This window comes from Elgaria multicarinata, chromosome 2 (genome assembly GCF_023053635.1).
Source record: "Elgaria multicarinata webbii isolate HBS135686 ecotype San Diego chromosome 2, rElgMul1.1.pri, whole genome shotgun sequence".
Classification (NCBI taxonomy): Eukaryota; Metazoa; Chordata; class Lepidosauria; order Squamata; family Anguidae; genus Elgaria; species Elgaria multicarinata.
Window position 1 is genome coordinate 80,015,317 of NC_086172.1, and position 17,445 is coordinate 80,032,761.

General features: G+C 43.4%; 1 protein-coding gene and 1 pseudogene across 1 annotated transcript; both read right to left on the reverse strand.

Moving 5' to 3' along the window:
• Window positions 1-436: 436 nt before the first annotated feature.
• On the reverse strand, window positions 437-1,396 carry LOC134393353 (olfactory receptor 10Q1-like). The gene has a single exon (XM_063118382.1). It carries the CDS (start codon window positions 1,394-1,396, stop codon window positions 437-439), a length of 960 nt encoding a protein of 319 aa, XP_062974452.1.
• Window positions 1,397-10,827: 9,431 nt separating this feature from the next.
• Window positions 10,828-11,787, reverse strand: LOC134393355 (olfactory receptor 10Q1-like; annotated as a pseudogene).
• Between the last annotated feature and the right edge of the window lie 5,658 nt (window positions 11,788-17,445).

Consider the following 17,445-nt stretch of genomic DNA (forward strand, 5'->3'; position numbering starts at 1 on the left):
CTGACAAATGGCTGTCCAGCTGCCTCTTGAAGGCCTCTAGTGTGGGAGAGTGGGAACCTAGGTAACTGGTTCCGTTGTAATATTAAAACCATTTATCTTGAGAGTGGGACCGTTCTGCAAAGCCAGATCACCGGTATCACACACATGCTTCACCTACACCCCAGGAGTTTGCACACATTGCAAATGTCTGATATGAGGGAGGCCTAAGCGCATGCAACAGAGCACATATGGTTTTCCATACAAGCCATAACCCCAATAAGGCAGGGGTCTGGCTCATATGAAGGCCTCCTCCCTCCATACATTCACACCCTACATACAAACACCTAAGGGTAGGGCTACATGGTGCAGCCCCACTCCCAGCTCACAGGGAGATAAGTGGTTTCAATAATACCTGAAAAGGCCTAGAGATTTATCATTCAACTAGTGAATCTGGGAATCAGGGCTGAGGCTCAGTAGTCCTCCTCATGGCCTTCTTTAGAGCCTGCTTGACATCCTTGTTCCTCAGGCTGTAGATGAGGGGGTTCAGCAGCGGAGTGACAAACGTGTATATGAGAGCAAGTTGTCGGTCCTCATCCTCTGAAGAACTTGACTTGGGACGCAGGTAGACCAGGCTGCAGCAGCCGTACTGTAGGATCACCACTGTCAAGTGGGAGGAGCAGGTGGAGAAGGCCTGGTGCCGTCCAGATGTGGAGCGGATCCGCAGGATGGCAGCCACAATGTAGACATAGGAGATGCATATTAGAAGGAAGGGGATAGTCAGCACCATGACCCCAACGCCAAAGACTGCGGTCTGGTGGAGATGAGTGTCAGCACAAGCCAACCGCAACACAGGAGGCACATCACATAGGAAATGGTTGATTTGGGGCTGGTGACCACAGAAAGGCAAGGTGAAGATCAGGACAGTCAGCTCCAGTGACAGTACAATACCGATACTAAGCGCTCCAACAACCAGCCATGTGCATATCTGCCAAGTCATGATGAGGGTGTAGCGAAGTGGGTGACAGATGGCTACGTAACGGTCATACGCCATGACAGCCAACAGGAAACAGTCAGTGCCACCTAATGCCAGAAAGAAGAACATTTGCATGCCACAGTTTGCAAATGGGATTGTTCTGCTGATGTCTAAAACACTAGCCAACAGTTGAGGCACTACTACGGTGGTGTAACAGATCTCCAAAAAGGAGAGGTTGCCCAGGAAGAAATACATGGGGATGTGCAGGGAACGGTCAGTGCAGACAACCCAAATGATGGAGAAATTGCCAAAGAGGATTGTGAGATAGAGCAGAAGGAAGAACGTGAAGAGTAGGTGTTGTATCTCGGGAATGGTGGAGAACGGCTGGAAGATGAACTCATAGGCAATAGATTGGTTGGTCTGGTTTGTGAATGCCAGGGACATCTCAGCTGTCACTGTATGAGAGAAACACGTATGTGAGAAACAAAGTGATAAACACGGATCTGTTATTCATGATTGTTTCTCTGTGTTAAGTTCTATGACCTGTGTGCCATGCAACTTGATATACTTAGAATAATCATTGTCAGACTTGGCTCTTTCTACACCTAAGGGTGTAGGGGGACGTAAGGGAGACGATTCTGGGATTTCTGGCTTCCGGGATCATCGCTCTGTGTCCAGATGGCCATGCAATGTCCCAGAAGTGAAGAGGGACATCATGCCTGTCACGGCCACCATTTTTTTTAAGCAACAGATTTGGATCGCAGTTGCACTCCAGCAAAAATAAGATTATTATTTTTTTGAAAAAGCCATGACCCTGCTCCCCACCCCAACCCCAATGTCCCTGGACTGCTCCCAGCCTGGCTCCTGCCCACTGCTGACCCCCGCTACTCACGGGAAGGAGGGAAGAAGCAGGGAAGAAGCAAGGACAGGCGTCCACACTACCTGCGGTTCTCAGGATCGTCCCAGGACCGCTGGAAGAACCAGGTTTTCCCAGGGTTTCTTTATCCCTGGGAAAACCCGTGCCCACCCACCCCTGCCCTCAGGAATCCCTGTGCCATCTTGTGGTGGAATTAATCCTGCAATTATTTTAAATACTGCATTATGTCTGAAGGGGCATTTAAAGTGAAAGTGCCAGGGAAAAGCATGGGAGACATTGTGGAGACTGTCATGTTGACCCTCAAACTTGTGTGAGTGGCCAATCATGAATGTGAACTAAACCACTCGTGTAGAAAAGCTCTCATTCACAAAGTGCTCAAAGTATAACATCTGAATATTGGGAACACTGTCTGGCTTAGTTAAATGTTTGACAAACTAATTGCTTGCTTGTGTGATGAAGCATCTGTCCTGAAAAGCACATCTGGTGGTGTTCAAGCTTTGGTTTTTCAAAGAATTTGACTGAAACATTTTGTTCCTTCATTGCTTTAATCACTAACTCAATTTTGGTAACAGTAGCTGCCTGAAGTGTCATGTTTCTTGGTAGAAAGGTTTAATCAGTCCTTTCTCACTGAAGCTTCATTTCAGTGAGAAATGAAAACACCTGATCGCATTGAGCAATCCAATAACTTCAGCTTTTGGATGACTAAATTCTTCACATGGGGAAGATGCACAAATTCATTTGAGTGTGGAAAGAATAATTTTTTTGTCTGACTGTATAACCGTAACTGAATCCAAGTGTCCAATCCATCACTGAACTTGCAGACGAAACTGAGCAACATGTCAAAATATTCCTTCATCTCAGGTATAGCCTCAATTGCATGTATGAATTAAATTGATTTGTGCCCCACCTTTCTACCAATGATAACGGCAACCCTGTTAACTTTTAAAAATATTTTTTAAGAAGGATGAACAATTATCAGCAATTTTTACAAAATATACGTCAAGCCAATTATATCAAACAAATTGGAGAGGAAGGTCTATGGGTCAAAAGACCCTCCAGAAAACTACAGCCCTCCCCCAACACACTGCAAACATGTGCATGGATCTATTCATAGTCAAACAATCAGGCATCCCATTCAGACATCATCACATCAATCCACTCACCTACTGCCAGCAAACACAGAGAGAGAGGGGAGAGAGAGAGAGAGAGAGAGAGAGAGAGAGAGAGAGAGAGAGAGAGAGGATCACCCACTCCAAAACACACACACATACACATCCATTCCCTCAAACAACCAGGCATCCCATTCAGACATCAATACACTCACCCACTGCCAACACACACACACACACACACACACACGCACTCATTAAACCTATCACTGCTACAGGAGAAGAAACTAGATATCAGGGAAGCATTGAAACTAATTGACCGTGTTGAGAGGCAGTTGCAAGAACTGTGAAATGATATTGTTTTCAACAATACTTTTAAAGCAACCAAGGAAGTATGTGAATCTGCTGACCATGAAGCACCATCAAAACATCTTCATTAACAGCTGTGAGACTGTATTATTCCGCATCAAAATCGTACTTAAACTTTTTGCTTATCAATTAATAAGCAAAGATATTGTGTAAGGTATACACATCAAAAAGCTCGATGTACAGATTTCTAGAAAAAACCTATACACTTAACTTTAATTGAGAAATGTTGAGTAAACAGTTATCTTCTCAAAGGAATAATTCAAAGTTGGTTGTATCTAGCCTGAAAAGTGCATGTGTAAGTTTTATTTTATGTGTGTGTGTGTGTTTTCTAATTTTTTGGAATGTTTAATAACAATGAGATAATTAAGACTGTAATCCCTAATTTATGGGACAGTGGATTATTATGTTAACTATACAAAAAGGATAAATATGTGCTTGTTTTGGAATGTGAGAGCTTCTTCTTAGAAGCTCACCAGGCCTGTGTACCATTCAGTTGAATAGCTAGTTCAGTATTGAATGGGAAATTCGGTACTTTAAAAAAGATCTCTCCTTTTTAAGCTATTAAGAGAGCAAACCTATCACCTCTAGACTGTGTCTGGTCGGCCCTAGGATAGTTTGGATTCCTGGATCTGAGGTCATAAACAGCACTCCGACCTCAGACCCAGGAGTCTGAGATCCCTCACCTGCTGGCTGTCTCTCTGAGCTCTATAAGACCAGATATTTAAGAACAGGGGTGGTTCACCAATGTCTGGAAAATTGCCCTTTCAGAGAGACATAGGCCTTAGCTTTTTGTTGTTATTCGTTCAGTCGCTTCCGATGTACAAGCTGGGTTTAGAAAAGGCAGAAGAACTAGAGACCAAATTGCCAATATCCGCTGGATAATGAAGAAAGCCAGGGAGTTCCAGGAAAACATCTATTTCTGTTTTATCGACTATTCTAAAGCCTTTGACTGTGTGGATCATAACAAACTGTGGCAAGTTCTTGGTGGTATGGGGATACCAAGTCATCTTGTCTGCCTCCTGAGGAATCTGTATAACGAACAAGTAGCAACGGTAAGAACAGACCACGGAACAACGGACTGGTTTAAGATTGGGAAAGGAGTACGGCAGAGTTGTATACTCTCACCTTACCTATTCAACTTGTATGCAGAACACATCATGCGACGTGCTGGGCTTGATGAATCCAAGGCTGGAGTTAAAATTGCAGGAAGAAACATTAACAACCTCCGATATGCAGATGACACCACTTTGATGGCTGAAAGCGAGGAGGAGCTGAGGAGCCTTATGACAAAGGTGAAAGAAGAAAGTGCAAAAGCCGGGTTGCAGTTAAACCTCAAAAAAACCAAGATTATGGCAACCAGCTTGATTGATAACTGGCAAATAGAGGGAGAAAACGTGGAGGTAGTGACAGACTTTGTATTTCTGGGCGCAAAGATTACTGCAGGCGCTGACTGCAGCCAGGAAATCAGAAGACGTTTACTTCTTGGGAGGAGAGCAATGACAAATCTTGATAAAATAGTTAAGAGCAGAGACACCACACTGACAACAAAGGTCCGCATAGTTAAAGCAATGGTATTCCCCGTAGTAACCTATGGCTGCAAGAGCTGGACCATAAGGAAGGCTGAGTGAAGGAAGATAGATGCTTTTGAACTGTGGTGTTAGAGGAAAATTCTGAGAGTGCCTTGGACTGCAAGAAGATCAAACCAGTCCATACTCCAGGAAATAAAGCCAGACTGCTCACTTGAGGGAATGGTATTAAAGGCAAAACTCAAGTACTTTGGCCACATAATGAGAAGACAGGATACCCTGGAGCAGAGGCTGATGCTAGGGAAAGTGGAAGGCAAAAGGAAGAGGGGCCGACCAAGGGCAAGATGGATGGATGATATTCTGGAGGTGACAGACTTAACCTTGGGGGAGCTAGGGGTGGCAACGGCCGACAGAAAGCTCTGGCGAGGGCTGGTCCTTGAAGTCACGAAGAGGTCTTAGCTAGACCAGGCTATATCCCAGGGTGATACCCAGGATCATCCCTGTGCATCCAGATGACGCACAGGGGATCCTGGGCTCAGGGAGGGGTCATCCCTCCCTTGCCCCGGGTTATAGCCTTACCCTTTGGCCCTGCTTTTTCTGCGGTCTCGGGCTTAGCCCGAGACCGCAGACCGTGTGGCCCGTTTCTGTGGCTTGACCCTGCTCTGTGCGATTACTCCCGTGGAGCTGGGAGCTGCACCCATCAGGGCTAGGATGGGGGAGCGGGAAAATCATTTTTTTTAAAAAAACACACCTTACCTTGAGTCGCTCGTGTGCTGCCAGCCCTTTAAAAATTAAAAAAATGACGGGCGTGACACCTCTCTTCTTGAAGTCGTCGCGCCTTACGTGTAAACAGGGCGAGATCTCACGTTATTCATAATGTGAGATCTCCCCTCCTCTCCCCCGGACTTTACAGTAGGTCTAGCTAAGGCCTAACCCACAATAGCAAAGTTCTGAGAGGGGTGGCCTAGCATGACCACTTCATGGAAATCTGGTTTCCCTTCATTGTGTTTCTCAACGAGGGGATGGTGGCCTATAAGCCTGTGATATCCCAAACATTATTCTGGAGAGATCTAATTAAATGAGCAGTGCTGTAAGCACATTCTACCATTCGCGTAATTAAAATAGGAATGGAAACAGTTTCTTTTTATAATTTTTGTTTGAATACTTGACTGTTATTGTATTTGTTGACTATAAGCTCGTTGTACTATGCACAATAAGTGAATAAAATAAAGTTTTTAAATGCTTTATGTCATTTTATGCAAGTTATGCTTTATATTGTTGTTTTGCCAAAGTGGCTACCACTTGAAAAATAGGGGAAATCGCTGCCTGTAACATTCAGCAATAGGCTCTTCTTACCTTTAAGATCCTTCTGAGTCACATGCAAAAGCAGGGGTCCCCTGCTCCTGCTTGCAGTGTCCTCTGGCTAGGATTCTGGCTCCAAGGAGGAAAGAGTCAGTGGAAGTCCATTATATATGAGCAAATGAGGGAGACAGTGGGAAGCCTAGAATTATTCTTCCCCCACTCAACCCTGCCCCACCTTTCCATCGAAAGCACGGAGTCCTGGGGTAGGTCCGGTTTGCTTTCTTGACTGGGAAGAGATCCAGAACTCTTCTCCTTCCGTTGAAACTACCCTGGAATCAATGCAACACAAGGCACCCAACCCTCTCTACCTCCAGCTAATTGGGGCGGCATTTAGCTTTCTTCAAGAAGAAGTGAATTATTCCCAGAAGGGGTGCCAGAAAGTTAGTTTGAGAGAGAGAGAGAATGCCACCCTTTCAGAACTTCAGAATTCCTGTTTTGCCAAGATAATAAATAAATTAAACCCCAAAGACCTGTAGTAAATCCACTGAAGGCAATATATCATTCTTACCAGTCTTGTGCAGATCTCAGCCCTGGTGCTAAAGAACTATGAAACACAGCAGGATGAACCATTTGTTTGTAGTAAGACTTGATGTTTTTATTGAATTGGTTTGTAGTAGACATGATGTTTCTAAGCCCTCAGGTTGTTCAAGGGTGCTTCCTGGAGATGTCCTGTCACTGTGAAATCCAACCCTTTGAGCATCCAACTTGGCTTGCATTTGGGGGCCAAGCCATGCAGCTTTCACTCAAATCTTGTTACTGTCCTGTTTGTGTCTGTTGTTGTTTCTGAATCAAAAGAAATTTGCACAAATTGCAACTGCAATTTGCACAATGTGTGCAAATTTCAATCACAAGTCACATAATTTACACAATTTATGACTGCAATTTTCATACATTACACAAATTGCAGCTGCAATTTGCACAAATTTCCTTTTACACAAATAACAGTTAAACAAATGGAAAATCCGTAAACTGGCCCAACTTGATGCAGAAGTCTTGTGGAGTGAGGGGATGAAAGCTTGGCGAACCCCACTCCCTCAATAGATTCTGCCAACATTCCCAGCATGTCCAGACAGAGGGCTCCTAGAAGGCGGGGTGCAGCTATTTCCACTTTTTCTCCCTAACAGATTTGTTTTCTCATAAAGAAAAAGATGGAAGAATTGGATTACAGGGGGAACCATAGCTATCTGAATGGTTCACATTGCTTTGCTCCCCCTTTCCTTCCTTTTTTTGGGGGGTAATGTCCACAAATATTGTTAAATGTCATGTTTTCATTGAATTTTCAAAGTTCAAGGTGGGCAGAAATTTTTGTAAACACTACACAAATAGACTACTTATATTTATAATGATTTTGCAGGAATAGTAAATGTCACAAAGTGTACAATCCTACGCAAGCCCCATGAAACACACTGGGGTTGGATCCAGGATCTTCTTTCCATGAGAGGAAGGATTCCGCACGTGGAAGGTTCCTCTACCTGATTTTGGGGACTCTCCCCTGCCAAACACAGTTCACACCATTCAGTTGGGTCTCCTGACTTTCTGTGTAGCATTTGCAGAGGGATGGAGGTGCTGTCAGCGGGCAGGGAAATTAGCAGCACTTTTATGAGCAACTGCTTGAACTTTAAAACAGAAACCCATTTACTCAGGGTCCAAAAGAATAATTATTTCTACTTATTGTTAATCAAGACGCTTGAAGACAGCAGCAATACAGTGGAGACAGTATTCTGTTACTTGCTCTTCCTGGTGAAGGGATGTCCTTCAATGGGCAAAAGGATACTGGGCTATCATTCAGAAACTTCTGTATAAACACATGTACAGTCCATTACATGTGAATAACTGTACATGTGTATAGATCAACAGTTTATGTACACATGTGCACAAAATGTACAAGTGTGACATGTAATGTGTTCTCTCAGACTTTTTTATACCACTGAGTTGTTGTAAAGTTAAACTGGAGGAAGATGGGAATTATGAAACCCACTTACAAGCAGAAAAGTGGGATTAAAATATAATTTTCAGAAGTTGTTTAAACTGTGCATACTTGGCACATTTGTTTTTATCTTCTGCTTATAGTTTATTTATTTATTTATTTTATTTATTTATTTCATAGCTGAAGCTCTCAAAAGTTCACAAAAATTAGAAACATAAGGTACAGGGTAAAATATAAAATATGGAAGCTTAAACCCACAATTTAAAAGTACAACCTGAATAAAACCAAGCAGAAATAATTACTTATTCATAATTATTACTCTAAGAGCATCAACAGACAAGCGTCTTATAAGATGCTTGTTACTGGCCACTCGCTGGTCTCTTCTCAGTGAAAAGTGCTTTATTTGAACATGGAAGAGAACATGGAAGCTCCATCACACCTACCCATTTGTCCTGGTTTTCCTTCGAATTATCCCATAGCGTATGAAAGCCGTTGTTGTTGTTGTTGTTGTTGTTGAGCTCCATCACACCAGCCTCCGTGCTTCCGCCCTGCTCTGACGTGCACCCTGCTCTGACTTGCTTGGGAGCTGCCGAGGGAGGCCCTGCTCCTTGTCATCCTTCTGCGCCCCCAGTGGCTGCTCGGAGTTCAAGAAGAATCACACTTTCCAAGGGGCAAAATACATCGCCAAGAGGGTGGGAAGAACCGCAATCACAGCAGGACATAGTCAACGTCATCCGAGTCCTTCACCGTGATAGCAGACTAAAAGGTGAATGTCATGGGAGTCTTTTGCATGAAATTCACCGGGGAAGCACACTATCAGCCTGGTGTGATGGAGCCTAGTGTGAAGGAAATGTGATTTCCACCCCCACCCCACCTGATGATGCCCTAAGTTGAGCTTACTCAGTAGAGATCCCCAGTGTTCTGACATAGAAGCTGGGAAAATCAGAATATGTGTACATAGCAAGAAAGGCAGCAAACTACCTGTTGACTTGCTAACTTTCATTTTTGGTATTTTAAACAAAACACCATTATATTTATGCTGCTATTTTCCCATTGTAAATATTTGGTGTTTGTTTGTTTGCCATGGTCTAGATGTTAGGAGAGAGGACTTAGAGAGCTGGGAATAGTTGAATAAATTGGGTTTTTTGAATACACAGTAAATAAAGGAAATTTGTATTGTACTTTATTCTTTTAAACATTTATATTGTTTTTTATTCTTTTAACTGTTTGTAATCCACACAGAGAACGTCTGTTACTGTGTGGATTAAAAAAACAAATAAATAGATTTCATTGAGTTTAGCTCAGTGGTTTTTTTTATATAATAAGAACATAAGAAGAGCCCTGATGCTGGATCAGACCGAGGGTCCATCTCGTCCAGCGCTCTGTTCACACAGTGGCCAACCAGCCGTCGACCAGGGACCAACACAGCTGGACATGGTGCAACAGACCCCTCCAAACCATGTTCCCCAGCAACTGGTGCACACAGGCTTACTGCCTCGGATAGTGGAGGTAGCACACAACCATCAGGGCTAGTAGTCATTGATAGCCTTCGCCTCCAGGAATTCATCCAACCCCCTTTTAAAGCCATCCAAATTGGTGGCCATCACTACATCTTGTGGTAGTGAGTTCCATAATTTTACTATGTGCTGTGTGAAGAAGTACTTCCTTTCATTTGTCCTGAATCTCCCACCAATCAGCTTCAAGGGATGACCTCGGGTTCTAATATTTTGAGAGAGGGAGAAAAATGTCTCCCTGTCCACATTCTCCACACCATGTATAATTCTGTATACTTCTATCATGTCTCCCCTTAGCCTCCTTTTTCCGAAGCTAAACAATCACATCTGTTGTAACCTTCCCTCGTAGGGGAGATGCTCCAGCCCCTTAATCATTTTAGTTGCCCTTTTCTGCACTTTTTCCAGCTCTATAATATCCTTTTTTAAATGTGGTGACCAGAACTGTACACTGTATTCTAAGTGTGGTCGCACCATAATATGTTTTAAGTGGCACAACCCATTCAAGTCAATTATCACATGTGTCAAGTATGCCCAGTACAGTCCTATTTGGGTGTTATTAAAACCCTTTACCTCCACCTGTGAGTCAAGAGTGTGAGTGTTCTGCGTAGCCACATCCCCAATGTCACACATTGCACATCGGCCACTCCCAAGCATTTGTGCATAGAGTGCAAATACCTGGAGGGGGGAGGCCTAAATGTAGACAGCCCTGTACATTTACACACGTCCACATAATCCACAATCCAACAGCGTGAGGTTCCAGCTCATGTGGAGGCCTACATGCATACAACTTTGCACACATAGACCTCCTCCTTCCAGACACTTGCACTCCATGTGCAAATGCCTGGAGGAGTGATTTCACCTGAGTGCAGGGATGTCATAATTTGAATAAATTCAGCTGTACTTTGCCAGATTTCTTAGACATTTAGGCAAATTGGAGAACCTTCCCCTGCAATCTGCACAGAGAAGCTCCAGAATATGGGGAACAGCCCACAACTCAGCTCGCAAACAGAAAGTGAGTTATATGCCCTGAGGAACTCTGTCGAGCTAAAAAAGAACTGGATTTCTCAGTGATGGACATCACTATCTGAGTGGCATTGGGGGCAGGGCTACATGACATAGCCCCACACCCTACTTGCATGGGGGGTGATATTAGAGGTTTTAATAAGACCATGCCATTAGTGAATCTGAGAGTCAAGTCTGAGATTTAGCAGGCCTCCTCATGGCCTTCCTTACAGCCTGCTTGACATCCTTGTTAATCAGGCTGTAGATGAGTGGGTTCAGCAGTGAAGACACAAATATGTATATGAGAGCAAGTTGCCAGTCCTCATCTTCTGAAGAACTTGACTTGGGACGCAGGTAGACCAGGCTGCAGCAGTCGTACTGTAGGATCACCACTGTCAAGTGAGAGGAGCAGGTGGAGAAGGCCTGGTGCTGCCCGGACGCGGAGCGGATCCGCAGGATGGCAGCAACAATATAGACGTAAGAGATGCATATTAGAAGGAAGGGGATAGTCAGCACTATGACCCCAACGCTGAAGAGCACGGTCTGATGGAGATGGGTGTCAGCACAAGCCAGCTGCAACACAGGAGGCACATCACATAGGAAATGGTTGATTTGGGGCTGGTGACCACAGAAAGGCAAGGTGAAGATCAGGACAGTCAGCTCCAGTGACATCATGAGGCCAATAGTAAGCGCTCCAACAACCAGTCATGTGCATATCTGCCAAGTCATGATGAGGGTGTAGCGAAGTGGGTGACAGATGGCTACGTAACGGTCATACGCCATGACAGCCAACAGGAAACAGTCAGTGCTGCATAGTGCCCCAAAGAAGAACATGTGGATGCCACAGTTTGCAAATGGGATTGTTCTGCGGCTGTCTAAAATGCTAGCCAACATTTGAGGCACGACTACACTGGTGAAACAGATCTCCAGAAGAGAGAGGTTACTGAGGAATAAGTACATGGGGATGTGCAGGGAACTGTCAGTGCAGGCAATCCAAATGATGGAGACATTGCCAAAGAGGATTGTGAGATAGAGCAGAAGGAAGAACGTGAAGAGGAGATGCTGTATCTCGGGAATGGTGGAGAATGGCCAGAAGGTGAACTCATAGGCACTGGGTTGGTTGGTCTGGTTTGTGAATGCCAGGGACATCTCAGCTGTCACTCTATGAAGGAAACAAAGCAATAAACACTGATTTGTTATTCATTATTGTTTCTCTGTGTTAAGTTCTATGGCCTGTGTGCCACACAACTTGAGATACTTGGAATCATCATTGTCAGACTTAGCCTTTTCACTCCTCATCTCACACATCTAATTTAGACTGTAAATGTAACAATACAGACCATATCATTGCTAGGTTCTGTTCAGTACCTACAACACAAGTGGCACTGAATAAATACTTGTATTTATAAAACACCTTTAATAATCACCTAATCTGTGTTTAAGCCTCTCGGCATACTTAAAAAGCATAAACCAGTGCAATCACCCCTTACACTTTATAAGCAGGGAATTGAGGAAATTAGAAATTAAAGATACTTCCAGGCCTTTACTCAGGGGTAGCCTAAGACATTCTGCTGCCCAGTCAAGGTACATAATTCCCAAGGCTGGCCAAGTTATTTTGGCAGTTAAAACAGAAAATCCCACAAGCACCTCTTCTTGAGAGTAAAAATACATTAAAAAGATATGAAGTAGCCAACCATTTGCTGTCCTTCCTTGAGATCCCAAATTAGCTGCCTGGGGCATCTGCTTCGCTCTCCCAAGTACTAGGGCCAGCCCTACTTGCAGTCATGTTGCATTTCAGTTCATTTCAGTTCACTTCACTCTCCCAGCATTTTGTCTTGATACTAATTTTTGATGGTTCCCACACATATGATCAGACTTAGATTCACCTTTCGGGGCTCCTTAAGCAGGCTGCTTACCCTTTAATTGACCCCCAACGCCAATCACGCCCTCTTGGCAGAAAGTAAGAATGTAATGTGTATTGTTGATTAGAATTGATTTTACTTCATAAGAGTGTTAATCATTATATTCTGTGTGTGCTAACTGTAAATATAGTGTGATTAGCTATATATGCTATAAGCTATCTTTAAGTGCAAAATGTGTTCTTCGAACTGGGGCAAAGAGCTTTCTACAGGTGGGCGATTAATCCTTAGAAGCAAAAACCTTCTTAATTTAGTAGATGGACCTTCAAAAGAGTGCTTTTGAAATCAGATGTAAATCATATTTTGGAAACCAAAAAGGAGGACAACATGGCCACCCCCAAGGGGGTGGGCTCACCAACATGTCCAGCCCCCAAAGGGTGTGCCCACCCAAACATGGTCTTGGTCACAGGTCTGATTTCACAGCACACAATTAAGACAAACCTGTTCTACATAACATCTTAATGTTAAAATCACTGGAATAAAGAACAAGTGAGACATTCAATGTATCTGAAATTAACTGCACTCAATCCTACTTTTGTAGCTTTTGCTGCACTTTGAAGCCTTTGCTATACTTTGTGTGATACAGTCTTCTCTTCCCTCAAATATCTTTTCTGACTGCAAATCCTTCACTGGAAGACCATAGTCTCACCTTTCCTAACCTTTAACACTCTTTCCCCATCACCTTTCTCATACTCATACTCACAGATTCCGCCCACTGAACAAATGAAGCAGTTGACAAGTACAGAAAAATCTAGTACAACAAACAAGCAAACAAGCATTCAGAAAGAGAATAAAATAAAATACTATTGCCCTGCAAACATTATCCATGGAACAAAATGCACTAAAGGCTAGCACCTCTTAGCTTGTTTCAACTTCAACCAGACATAACAGTCAAAAACAACAAAGAAAACCACACATACCTCATTGACATAGCAATACCTAATGACAAAAATGTTGCAGAAAAGCAAGAGGACAAGAGAGAAAAATATGCACCACTGGCTATGGATAATAATTAGTAATAATAAGAATGGCAACCCTGTTAATTTAAAACAATTTTTTTAAAGAAGGACATGCATCGTCATGCCAATTATATCATATTGGAGAGGAAGGTCTATGGGTCAAAATGCATTATTTAATAAGAATATCACCCCGAAATCATCCCCCCAACTCACACACAGAAAACTACAGCCCTCCCCCTGCACACACACACAGCCAGCACACAGTGGTGGGTCAAGGAGAAGGCTTGGATCTGCCCTGGAGGGATGCCCCCTCCCACAGCACCGATCTGGCCTTCTACTTGGCTGGTGCGATCGGGCCAGCCAAGGAGAAGGCCAGATCGGTGCTGGGGGTGGGGAGGACGTGTTCCTGGAAGTTTAGGAACACATCGTCCAGGCTTTTTCCTTGGTAAATTGGGGCCCAGCCCTGGTTGCCCTGGAGATCCCCTGTTTTTCTGAAGGTCTCCAGGGTTTACTAGGTCATCTGGTCACCATATAGATTGACCAGGTATAAAAGAGGGCAGGGCTCCTGCAGCTTTAACTGTTGTGATGAAGAGGGAATTCCACCAAGTGTTGTATGCATACAAATGACACCTGCTGAAATTCCCTTCTCTATACAACTGTTAAAAATACAGGAGCCCTGTCCTCCTTTCCATATGTTCACCCTATCCTATTTGCATAGGAGTTGATTATTCAGGAGGATCCTGCAACGGATAAAAAGGGCCTGAGACATGCATTAATTGATTGAAACATGCATTAACTGATCATTACATGGCCAGGCCTGTAACATGCAGCAATTGGATCTTCTTACCTTCTAAGATCTTTCAGTCTCATGTAGTTACAGTCAGAACAGGGATCCACAGTTTCTGCTTGAAATGTCCTATGGCTAAGAATCCTGGCTCCAAGAAGGATAGAGTGAGCAGAACCCCATCAGACATCAGTGAACTAATAAGACAGTGGGAAATCTAGCATTTCCCCGCCCCCCAACTCAGTTTCATCACACCTTTCCATGGAGAGTAGGAATGAGTCTTGGGAAGAGATTCAGAGACTGGGAAGAGATATCCTCTCTCCCCACTGAAACTGCAATGGAATCAAAGCAACAGAAGTCACCCATTCATTGCCACCATTTCTACTTCCAGCCAATTAGGGTAGTATTTAGCTTCTCTGAAAGAGAAGTGAATTATCCCCAGAAGAGTTGCCAGATATTTTTTTAAAAGAGAGTATCATCCTCTTCAGAACTTCAGAATACCAGTTTTGCCAAGGTATTATGAGCAAATTAAACCCAAGTGACTTGTTTTTCTTTGTTGTGAATACTTGTGATTTATTTTTCATGCTGTGTTTAGGAAAAATGTATATTAAAGTTGTATGATTTGAAAACTAAATTAACATTAAAAACAAAAACAAATAAAAACTCAGTGACTTGTGGTAGTATTAACTTCTACTGAAGGCAATATATAATTTTCACAAAACTTGGTCAGTTCTCAGCCCAGGTGTTAAAGAACTATGAAACACAACAGAATGAGCCATTTGTTTGTAGTAGTAAGGTTGTTTGTAATGTTGTTTGTAAGGTTTGAGGCAGGGCAACTGGAGGATACAAGGCTCATCCGGACCACCCTATGACACCATTTTGAATTGTTTTGACCATTTCCTAGGGTGACCAACTGTCAGGATTTCCCCGGATTTGTCCTGGTTTTTGTTCTTTCCATGGTGTCAGGGGGGATTTTCTATAATTTTCAATAATGTCCTGGAATGACACACCTTCCCCTTTAAGACTGTCATTAGCATGGCAGGAGGGAGTGACATGCTTTCTTGAGGCACATCATTCCCCCACCCCGAGCTCCAATTGAGGTCTTAAAGGGGAAAGTGGGTCATTCGTGGACATTATAGAAAAGGCCCCAATTGGAGTGGATGGTGGTGGTACAGAATGAAATCCTTTCCCCTCCTCCACTCCAATCGGGTTCTTTAAGGTGGCGGGGGAATAATGTACTTTCTGCAGGACTCAGAAAGCCGCTTCCCCACACACACACTAGGTGTCCTCTTTTTTGGTTTCCCAAATATGGTCACCCTACCATTTCCCAACATGTTGCGTTCCAACAATATTTTGATAGCAGGAAAAATGGGATGCTAAAATCTACATTATCTCTACACTTTCTCATACAGTCATATCATAATGACTGTATGAGAAAGTGATAGATTCAGCACAACAGATTTAAGCTTTGGTGACCATATGGAAAGGAGGACAGGGCTCCTGTATCTTTAACAGTTGTATAGAGAAGAGGATTTCAGCATGCAGCACCTGGTGAAATTCCCTCTTCATCACAACAGTTAAGTTGCAGGAGCCCTGCCCTCTTTTGTATCTGATCATGCCAGTACAGCTATGTATGTTATTAGATTCCCTTATTGCAATGGTCAAAGATTCAGTGTCCACTGTGAACAGAAATGGCAATAGGGACGTTCTTGCATTGTGCCACTTTTCAGAATATACCTCCATGATATCTGACCATCAGCACATATTCCCTCTTCTGGAACGTAATCCAATTTTTTTAAAAAAACCCAGTTCTAAAGTTCAAATTTTTTTCATAGTGTTATCAAACTTTCAGCCCTGTCACCCTCGCTCATAGGGCCATTTATCCCCAATTTCCTGGTGGGAAAGAACAATAGATGCCAGATTCTACTCCAGTTGGGCTGGTTGTTTTGTTTTGTGTGTGGCTCTTCTATTATATTTTAGAAATATTGTACGCTGCTTTGGCTTTAGTTGAAAATCAGGATACAAATCTATTAAATAAATAAACAAACAAACAAATCTTCCTTCCTTCCTTCCTTCCATACCTGCATTAATATTTCTACACATATGCCCTCCATCCCCACCCACAACAACTGGCCTAATTGTGGGAAAACATTTAAAGCCTTGATTGAATCATAATATGGGCCTATATGAGGCTGGAAATATTTGCTTTCTATTGGAATTATCATGATTAAAGCTTCTCTCCATAAACTTGGAATTGTCTCTGTAACTAGGCAGCCATTAAGATTTTCTGTCAGTAGGCCTATTCAGAAAACCCTGAATAAGTGCCCAGAGGCAGTTTGGGTTGGGATGGATGAGTGTGAACAAGCTAAAGCTTAATCCAGACAAGATGGAAGTACTACTAGTTGGTAGGAATTGTCCAACATTGCCCATTGAGGAGAGAATGCATTTCCTGGCAGCAAGTGCTGCAGTGGTTGTGAGAAATTGAATGCAGTTTCCTTATCTGCAACAGAACTGCCAAGGGAAGGGTGCACACATTATAGGGTGACCAACTGTCAGGATTTCCCCGGATTTGTCCTGGTTTTTGTTCTTTCCATGGTGTCAGGGGGGATTTTCTATAATTTTCAATAATGTCCTGGAATGACACACCTTCCTCTTTAAGGCTGCCATTAGCATGGCAGGAGGGAGTGACATGCTTTCTTGAGGCACATCATTCCCCTCACCCCGAGCTCCAATTGAGGTCTTAAAGGGGAAAGTGGGTCATTCGTGGACATTATAGAAAAGGCCCCAATTGGAGTGGATGGTGGTGGTGCAGAATGAAATCCTTTCCCCTCCTCCACTCCAATCGGGTTCTTTAAGGTGGCGGGGGAATAACGTACTTTCTGCAGGACTCAGAAAGCTGCTTCCCCACACACACGCTAGGTGTCCTCTTTTTTGGTTTCCCAAATATGGTCACCCTAACACATTACAACACCATCGGGTCAGAGAAAGAGCAAGGCAGAGGACCCCTTGTCTGAACTGCTTTTATCTGCAAGCTTTTATCTGCAATGCATCAAATTCTTTTCATGAAAGCCAACGGGGCTAAACGTTGTCCACCTAATGCCCGTTATATTTATTGGGACAAATTCATATTTACAATTGTTCATGC